This window comes from Dipodomys ordii, unplaced genomic scaffold, assembly GCF_000151885.1.
Source record: "Dipodomys ordii isolate 6190 unplaced genomic scaffold, Dord_2.0 Scaffold30, whole genome shotgun sequence".
Taxonomy (NCBI): domain Eukaryota; kingdom Metazoa; phylum Chordata; class Mammalia; order Rodentia; family Heteromyidae; genus Dipodomys; species Dipodomys ordii.
In genome coordinates, this window is record NW_012267246.1 from 418593 (window position 1) to 428705 (window position 10113).

General features: G+C 43.3%; 1 protein-coding gene across 1 annotated transcript; it reads left to right on the forward strand.

Annotated features, from left to right (window-relative positions):
- Window positions 1-643: 643 nt before the first annotated feature.
- On the forward strand, window positions 644-8842 carry Sucnr1 (succinate receptor 1). Its single transcript, XM_013016209.1, has 2 exons — window positions 644-697; window positions 7824-8842. Exons 1-2 carry the CDS (start codon window positions 695-697, stop codon window positions 8781-8783), a joined length of 963 nt encoding a protein of 320 aa, XP_012871663.1. The 5' UTR covers window positions 644-694; the 3' UTR covers window positions 8784-8842.
- Window positions 8843-10113: the final 1271 nt, after the last annotated feature.

Consider the following 10113-nt stretch of genomic DNA (forward strand, 5'->3'; position numbering starts at 1 on the left):
AGACCAACACACAGAATGTTTGTGTGGACACAAAACTAACACAGCCCAGGAGAAGGCCAGCCTGCATCCTGTCTGAACTGGTAGAGAGGCTTTTCCGGGGCTGCTCAGCACCACTGGAGTGTGTAAACTGCCCTCCCGAGGTGCCTTCGTTTACACACCACTCTCCCCAATCCCTGCCACCTGATAAGTGTTGATGTGTCTCCTGAATTTAGTTAAAGAGACTAAAATGGAAACCACCCTCAAGCTTTATTCTCCCTAAAAGGTCTGCATCCAGGTCTCCTCCAGGCTCCAGTTTTGTAGGTCTCTAAAGGCAATTTAGAACAAATACCAGTTTAGTAATTGTGCCTGACACAGAGCTCATCAAAAACTTGAAAATGAAGAAACACTCCAACTGCATACTCAATACAATGTGTTTACCACTATGTATTGTCTGAGAGCATTAATTATGAGAATAAACTAATTTTGGCTGCAGAGTTCTGAAAATCTGCATACGAAGTTTACCACAGAATGAGGCACCCTGCATAAGCCTCTATGACTTGAATAAATTACCCTTGGGCTCTTGAATTACTAAGCTCGTCCACATGATATGCAAATCGGATTGCACCGGTCCTGTCAGCAGCACAGCACTAGGTCAGAAGCTGCGAGCACTGCTGGCAGAACATCTGCCGGAGGGAAGAGCAGACCCTGGTGCAGAATGGTAAGTGATGCTGACTCTTGTATCCAGATGCACAATCATGCCAGGCCTTCCGCTGAGGCTCACATAGTGGTCTGTGAGCCAGGAAGGGGAAGAGATGCTTAGGCAAGACAGGAGAAAGGAAAAGAAAGTCGTAATCTTTACTTTCACAATTGTTATTCTGCAAAATTAAATGTACTGCTTTAATTTCCAAATGTCATGTGTATTTCATGTAGAAATGTTTACCATAGTTGCTAATCTCTCAACAAAAATAGTAACTGCATTTACTTGAATATAACTGTCTTCAGGAAAAAAAAGATCTTAAATCATATGAAACCATCTATCACATAAAATATTTCCACATTTAGCAAATATTACACAAAATGGAACTTAAAGGCATTGGAAATATTGAGTTTAGAATTTGCTTGTGACAAAATGAGATGACCTCAAAGAAACAATTTTCTAAATAAAAAATGATATATTGAACAGATCATTGCCGTTAGCCCCTCCAGAGTTCTTCACTATCTTGTTAGCTTTAAAAAAACTCAGTAAGTTACAATTTGATGTTACACAATAATTTCATTTCTGGAATAATTTATAGAATATATAAAAATGAAGTCACTGATACTATATTGTTATGTCTCTTAGTGTGAATATATAGTTTTCATTCAAATTGCTTAGCAATGAAAACAGCAATTCAATAATAAAAATTATCCTGTTAGGTTATAAATTTTTCTTTCTATAGAAGTTCAGAATTAAGTACAATGGTTGTAAAGAAACAATTTAAAGCTTTAGAAATGGTCAAATATATTTGTAAATAATATTTTTTCTTTTGTAAGTAACAGTACTCAAAAAGATGAATATATCTAAATAGAAGAAACATTATTCCAAATTAAAAATGTATACTCCCAATCTGATTACGTTAGTAAATTAAATATTTCTTCTGGCACATTAATTCTAACATACATAGGAATATTTTTGGACTAGGAACTAATTATTTCACTTTAATTGCTAGTATATTTTTCAAATCTACTAATTCAGCATTATCTGTTATAACATATTTGCAATTATTTTCATTTTCTCAAATTAAGATTACAGCTACTAGAAAGTAGAAAAAGGATTAGTCAGTATTCATGAGGAAATTCCTCTTCAGTTGGGAACATTGCTTATAGGAATAACACACTTCCTTAATTTGTACAATTGTGATGCCACACTATAAACACTCAACTACAAATGATATTCAGAAACAATTCCCTCTAAATTCTGTCATTTCAAAAAGCAAATTGACCAGCAAATATGGGATAGCTTTTTTTTTTTTTTTTTTGCCAGTCGTGGGACCTGGACACTGTCCCTCAGCTCTTCAACTCAGCTCAAGGCTACCACTTGAGCCACAGCGCCACTTCCAGCTTTTTCTGAGGAATCAAATCATGCATGCAAGGCAGGCACTCTACCACTGAGCCACCTTCCCAGCCCTGGACAGTTTATCTTTATAAAGCATTAAGTTATTGCGGGGCATGGGTGGTTCATACCTGTACTACCTACCTAATCAGGTACTGAGATTTGAGGGCCATGGTCCAAAGCCAGCCTGGGAAGAAATGTCAATAAGACTTTTATTTTGAATTAACTACCAAATAACCAGAAGTGGAGACCCCTGAACAAAAAGCTTAGAGACAACATCCAGGCTCTGAGTTCAAGCCCCGGGCCTGCATCATCATCATCATAAAATTTGTTATTATGGATATAGAAAGAGGCTCTAAAAATGAAAGACCTGGGTTATTAAAAGTTTCATCTCATTTTTACAAACCCAAATTCCAGTAAATATTAAAGTATAGAAGGGAAAGGCACCCAAACATTGGAAATGGATGACATTTATTTTTGCCTACTTGCTTCTTTTAAATTACCTTTAAATAGCTGTACAAAGGGGTTTCAAGTGAACATGTCAATTTATGAGCATGATGCCTCTTGATTACCATTACCCTGACCTCATTCGGCCCCACCCCATCTGTCTGTTCACATTTCCAGGTTCCATTTGAACAAATGTCCACTGATTATGATTTACCCACCTTTCCTCTCATCCCTTAAACACCAGTTTCCACTTCTACCTGTTCCAGCTTTCTATTATTCACTTTGATATAATGTCTATTAATTATGCAAAGATGTTATACAATGGGATACTTGCATCTACTGAATATTAGACACTTCATATGTCTTTTGTGCAGACATCTTACAAAGCTTTTTAAAGCATGAAGCAAAGGTATGGAAACTAGAAGGTTCTTCATCACCTTATCTGACTCCACTTAACTCTACCTGACCCTAACTGCTACTTGTCTGAGTGGTAGCAGTCATCTTTTCTGGTTGGGATTAGTCGTGTGCATGTGTGCAAGTGTGTGTGCGCACACACACACATGTGTTGCTCATGGGGCTGGAACTCAGGGGCGGGGGAGAAAGGGGGAGGCCTTGAGCTCTTGGATTGAGTGCTGTTTCTGAGCTTTCTGTTTTGCTCAAGGCTAGCACCCTACCACTTGAGCTACAGCTCTTTTGAGTGGTTTGTTAGAGGTAAGTATCTCATGGACTTAACTACCAGGGCTGGCTTTGAACTGGCATCCTCAGACTTCAGTCTCCTGAGTATCTAGGATTACAGGCATAAGCCATTGGCACCTGGCTCAATCAGTAACCTTGTGTGCAGTTGCAAAGGATTTCTGGATATATTTTCCTTTATGACAGTGAAACCTTTCTGTTGCACAGAAATTCAATAAAGTATAGACATAAGTCAGCACTTATTAGGCAGAGATATGGCCTAGTATAACCAGGGATGAAAAGGAAATCCAGAAATGAAACAAAGGAGTTTCATATCTCAAGGAAACTTGCTATTATCCTATTCTTTAAGTGTATGCACTAATTTTTTCAGTACTGTCAAAATGACAAAGGAATGGAGTATTGAGGAACTCCAACATTTAAAGCTTGGGCCAAGAAGGATTAGCTACAAGAGTCTGAAAAAGAAGAGAAACAAGGAGATTGTCCTGTCACAGAGGTCAAAGAAGAGAGTGTTTCCAGAAGGTATGCATTGAAAGTTGCTGCAGACAGTTCAGAATAATAGGGATCTTTGAAGAATAGGATATTAACCAAAAATAATAAGGTTCATTATTCCCTTTGCTACATATCTGGTCTTCTAAAACTCCTACTGTTGTTACATACAACAAGCAAATAAAAATAGACATGAAGTCTAGTTAGACCAAAAGGAAAAGACACAATGAAAACTAGCTGGGCTCTTATGTGTGGGTGAAATGGTCAGCACTTTGGAAATACCCTTTTGTTTTTTGTTATTAATAGCTTATAAAAATTCTTCATTAAGTGCCTTAATTTCTGAAATATTTTATGCAAACATTTTTCTAAAGGGTATTACTACTGCAATGACAAGTCTGAATCCTTCCCACATTATATATTTCATAGTGAGATAGAGCAATAGATGTACTGTTGTTATCTGAACTCCAAGAAAATGTTTATAAAACTACTTTGTAAACAATATTTATGACGGTTTCCCCACAACAACCTGTGTTTTCATACCACTGGCTAATGCCTTGCCACTGTACCAGGTGTAGAAGATAAACATTGTTCATCACTGAATAAGCACAACACCTTTACGAGAAATACTAAGGAAATGTTAAATGCATGATGAAAATATAAACAGGGAGGACCAAGCTTAGACTGGTGAGTCAGAAGGCTAATTTGGGAAGAAGCTACTTGAACTGAGGCCAGAAGGAAATGTGCATGAAGGACAGATATCATGGGAGAAAAAAAAACATGGCATTTAATAAGGATTCAGAGAAAGAGAGAAAGGGAAAAAGAGAAGGGGAGAGAGGGGAAGAGGCAGGGAGAGAGAGAGAATTACATATTGGAACCATTCAAGAAGTGCATTCAAGAAGCAGGGAGAAGGAAAGATGAGCAAAGAGTGAAAAGTTGAAGTGGAAAATGGGGCCAGCACATCTCCATTGTGGTTTTGTGTTGGGGTCTAGGAAAGCAATGTGATTAGATTTGGAGCTGTAAATTAAGTTTTGGCCACAGATGAATTGAATGTGGACCAGAGAAGTTGTAGGAAGACAACAGCACTGGGAGGATATGGCATTATCTAAGACGGAGGTGATGGCAGCCTAGACTAGAAGTTGTACTCAATGAGGTTTGGTAGTTTGTTCATCATTGCAGTGAAGTTGTAGGCCATTCCAAGGATGTTGCCAGGATTTCTGTGGTGAGCACTGAAGATGATGAAACCATTTTGCTGAGACAGTTGGTATTGCTTCAGAATTAATAAGGAAGTTGGAGAGTTTAGGATTTCTAAGGGCAGAGATGTCTGTGAAAGCAATCGACTGTAATGACAACTGGAGCTTATATAAGAAGTCTGGTTAAAGGTGGAAATCTGTGTAGTCGATGGATAATGAGGTCATCCAGGAGGAATCTAGACAAAGAAGCCTAAATAGGGAGAGCTGAATCTGAGGAACTCAGAGTTCCCACATGAGCTACAAAAGAATTTAAAAGAAATTAAGGCAGTGTCATGTCACAGAAGACAAAGAAAGAATGTTTTCCACAGACCTGGCATGAAAAGCAGCTGAGGAGTCAAATAAGGCATGGCCATGAGATCATCAAATATAGGGTAATCTAGTTTGGAGACATGAGAGCTATGCTAGAGCAGACTGGAAGCAAAATGGTGCCGGGATGTCAAAACGCCTATTGAAATAGCTCTTTTCAGAGATCAAGATATGTTGAGGAAAAGAACATGTTAAGATAGAGAAGAGTTGTTTTAGGTCTGCTATGTATTTTTAAAACTGTGGGGTGTGTTTAGGTGTTAATGGAAAGGGTGTAATTTCAGTGGGAGAGAAAGCCACAGAGACAGGACAGAAAAGGGTAGTGTGGCATCTTGAGAACAGATGTGATCCAACTTAAACTCAATGAATGTTTCTACATTGGTGAGCTGGTAGGCAGTCATCTTGGTGATTTGTAATGGTGAACAGGCCAGAGTTAAGTGGAAGAGGTTTGAAGGGATTTGGAAAACACAAAATTGAGAAATCAATAGATTCTAGCACCAGAGACACCAATAATAGAGAAAAACCAAGCTGCTCAGTCTTCTGGCCGACTCTGTTGAGAGTTGGACTTCATAGCAGATTGCCACACAGAGATTTGCATGGCTCAGCTAAGTTAGGCTAGTTTAAAGTAATGACTAAAAATAACAAAATATTACTTTTTGATAAGTAAAATACTGTTAGAATACCAGCAATTTGAGATGAGATACATTTATTTAAAGTATGTTTTTGACTAAAAAAAATAGTCATGAATAGTGTAGATGGGTCATAAAAGAAAATTCTCCTGGGTTTCTAAATGTCTCCCAGGAAAAGCAGTGCTGGTACATGTGCTCTTGTTGTAGCTACCTACAAAATACAATATTCAAAAAATTGTTTGATTGTGACTAATACTCAGAAGCCTAAATTATGAGAAGAGACTTAGAAAAAGTTCGTCTCGACCTTGATTTCTTACTGGAAATAAATATATCAATAATGGCAACTCAGTGTTTTTTCTGGTAATTCAAGTTCTTGAAATACCCTATCCAACCACAGCAAGACAGCTTCATTGCAAGAGAGAAAATGACAACTTAGCAAGATACTTGTGGTGTAGAGGAGTGTTCAGAAGGCATTAATTACTAGGAAGCTTTCTGGCTAGGTATATGACCTTATGTACTATGGTCTGGATACTGGTGTTCCCACAGAGTTCATAATTGGAAACCATAAGTATTAAAAAGCAGAAACTTGAGGAAGTAGTGAAGTCATGAGGACAGAGTGCTCACAGATGGAACAGTGCCCTAATTGAAGAGGGTCAAGGGTAAAGCAAGCCTCCCCAGCTCTGGAGCATGCGGGAGGGGGTCCTGTCTAGTTGCTGATCTGCGGACACCTTGGCATTGGGCGTCTTTGCCATCCTTCTCAGAGCTCTGAGAAACACTTTTCTAATATTTATAAATTACCCAGGATAAAATATACCATGTAGCAGTGGGAACAAACTAGAACAGAAATGTATTTAATCATGCATGCATCGGAAAACCGTGTGCAGATGTGTGGAATGCAAACACTAATAGCGGTGTTTTACGTCTTTGGTTCATGACCAGCAGTGTGTCCAGTCCATTCAGCTGTTGGTATAGAGTGCTGGTCTACTCAGACTCAGGTTCCTGTTTCAGTTTGATGAAATAAGAAGTTTTAAAATATGGAAAAAAGTAAAAGCTGTTTAAATAGCCAGACTGGAATTCCAACAGTCCCTATTTCCCCTCTTAGGTGATGGTTCAATTCAGTTCAGCTCAGAATTTACTGGGTAGCCACCATATCTGGGGACCACGCCAGTCCTTGGACAGGATAATGGCTCCCCTTTGCCTCACTTCCCCTTGGCCTCCCTGCTGCTTCCCCATCTCTCAGTGTTTCCACGTGCTGTTCCTGTATCCGGAAAATTCTTCCTCCACATGGTCAGATACCTCTTTCCCTCTACTGAAGTTAGTATTGAAATGTTCCTGCACCTCAAAATTAAAGAGTTTACCTTTCCTCGTGTTTGCTGCATTTGTTACTGTAAAGCATCACTGTAGGACTGTTTATTTTCTGATTCTTCCCCAAGAGAATACACACTGCTTGAGATCGGGATTGTTTACCGCTGTTACCCCGAGTGCACAGTGCTCAGATCAGAGGTGCTTAGTATCTGTCTCACCATTCCTACTTCCACGTGGGTGTGTATACGTAAGGGCCTGCGTGCTTTCTATGCTGAGCCTGCTCTCCATTGCTCACCTGCCGCGTGTTCATACTCACACGTGTTGGGGTCAGAATCTTGAGTTTGTCTAGGAAGCCCTTAAGCCTCTTAAGCCATGCCCCTGTCTCTTTTTTGCTTCAGGGTCTTGTGCTTTTTGCCTGGTCAGTTTACTGCCACCAGGTATCTGGGATTACAGGCATGAGCCCCCAGCGGGGTTTCTCTTTTTAATTACTTTGCTTAAACACAGTATTGTCCGGCATCACATTCAACTGTTTGGTCCTTCCATTTCCCATCTCCCTTAGGCCTGGGATTCAACTCCATCCCCATCTCCCTCAGGCCTGGAACTCAACACTGTTTCCATTCCCCCCCCCCCTCCCCCCAGGCCTGGAACGTCTCCTGCGACTCCTGGCTGGCAGCCGAGGCCGCTCTGGAGCGGTACTACCTGCCGGCCTTCTACGGGGCGGAGTTCGCCCTGGGCGTTCTGGGGAACACCACGGTGGTGCTGGGCTACCTCTTCTGCCTGCGGCGCTGGAGCAGCAGCAGCGTCTACCTCTTCAACCTCTCGCTCTCCGACTTCGCGCTGCTGTGCACGCTGCCCGCGCTCGTGCGCGGCTACGCCCGCGGCCGCTGGGCGCACGGCGCGGCGCTCTGCGTGCTCAACCGCTACGCGCTGCACGCCAACCTCTACACCAGCGTCCTCTTCCTGGCGCTCGTCAGCGCGGACCGCTACCTGCTGCTGCGGCACCCCTTCCGCCAGCACCCGCTGCAGAGGCGCGGGCCCGCCGCGCTCCTGTCCGCCGCCGTCTGGGTCTGGGTCACGCTCGAGCTGCTGCCCATCCTGCGCGTCATCGGCCCGGCGGCCACCGAGCCGGACGCCGGCTGCCTTGACTACGCCAGCTCGGGGGACCCCGAGTTCAGCCTCGTCTACAGCCTGTGTCTGACCGTGCTGGGCTTCCTCGCGCCCCTCGCCATGATGTGCTTCTTCTACTACAAGATGGCCGTGCTCCTGAGGCAGAGGAACCGGCAGGTGGCCGCCGCGCTGCCCCTGCGGCGGCCCCTGCGCCTGGTCGTCCTGGCCGTGGTCATCTTCTCCGTGCTCTTCACGCCATACCACGTGCTGCGCAACGTGCGCATCGCCTCGCGCCTGCGCCGGGGCGGCGACGGCGGGCCGCGCTGCGCACGCGTCATCATCCGGGTCCTGTACATGGCAGCGCGGCCGCTGGCCTTCCTCAACAGCGTCGTCAACCCCGTCTTCTACTTCCTCGTGGGAGACCACTTCCGGGACATGCTCGTGAGTAAGCTAAGGCAAGTCCTCAGATCGCTGACGTCCTCCAGAGCTTGACGGGCCCTGGGATGTGGGCAGCCCTTTATCCGTGAGCCCGCAGCTGTAGACCTGGTGCGCGAGTTCGCCCATGCCCCTAAGCCGGAGGCGCGGACCCAGCCTGGGCTCCAGGCCCGTGTGAGGCCCGCGGACCCAGCCCCTGGCTCCTCCGCCCCGGCCCAGGCCCCAGTCCAGGCCCTAGCCCCAGCCTGGCTCCTTTGCCAGCGCCTTGATGGCTCCTCCTCAGGCCCGCGGCCCCAGCTCCTGGCTCCTCCGCCCGGGCCCGGGCCCGGCCCCCCGGCCCCAGGACCAGCCCCAGGACCAGCCCCAGCCCCAGCCTAGCTCCTCCGCCAGGGCCTTGATGGCTCCTCCTCCCGCCTGTGCTCAGGAGCATAAACCCAAAGCCATGATCACTGAAAAATGAATAAAAATAGACACATCCAAAGCAGTGTGTATTTAATAATTGCTCATATTTTAAAGACATGCTGTTCTACAACAGTAACTAAATCGTACACAGAAATCATTCCCGTTCTTTATACACCTGAGGTCAATTTAGACCCCCCCCAAAAAAAAACCCAAACAACCTTTTCTCATTTCTGTTCAAATCATCATCGATCTTCTATTGTAAGTTCATTTGCACCAGTTGAAACTAGACAGATGACAGGAAGGAAAAACTGAAATGTACTCTTCTTTACCTGACTTATTTAACTGTAACCCATCTGTATATCACCGTTATAATAACAATAAAAAATTTAAGAAACAGACTGCCAGTAACATTTATTGAGTACGTAGTGTATGCATGGTTTTCATGGCTATGATAGAATTAAGCCATTGGGTTAAATCATTGCAAAAAGTTTTAGATCCTCACCAGAAAATTCTTTGATCTCAATTCTAATGAAAAATTAGGCTCCAGAGCCCAACTAAACTCCATTCTGGTGCAGTTTACACTTGTTCTCAGATTCATACCAGATTTTAAGATGCAAAATTCACTAACTTTTGTTGAATGAAACTAGGTATTGGCTTTTGAGCCAAATAAGGAAGGGTTTGATTATGACTCAACCATTTAGCACCAATGTAACCCTGAGTAATTTAAATAAATCTCTTAATTCTCTTTGATGTTTTAAAGTTAAGCTGGATGTACAAAAGAAACTCATTAGCTCCTCATAAGGAAAGAATTCTCACTTTTGTTTTGAAGAGGCCCTGGCAGATTGACACAGAGGACTCATGCTGTTCCTCCCTATTCTCTATTAGCTTTCTTCCAGCCACCTTTTTGTGGCTTGCCTTCCAAGGACCATTATCTGCCCAGTGTAGAGGTCAGAACTCAGAGAATAGAAATGGGGTGAGATTTTAG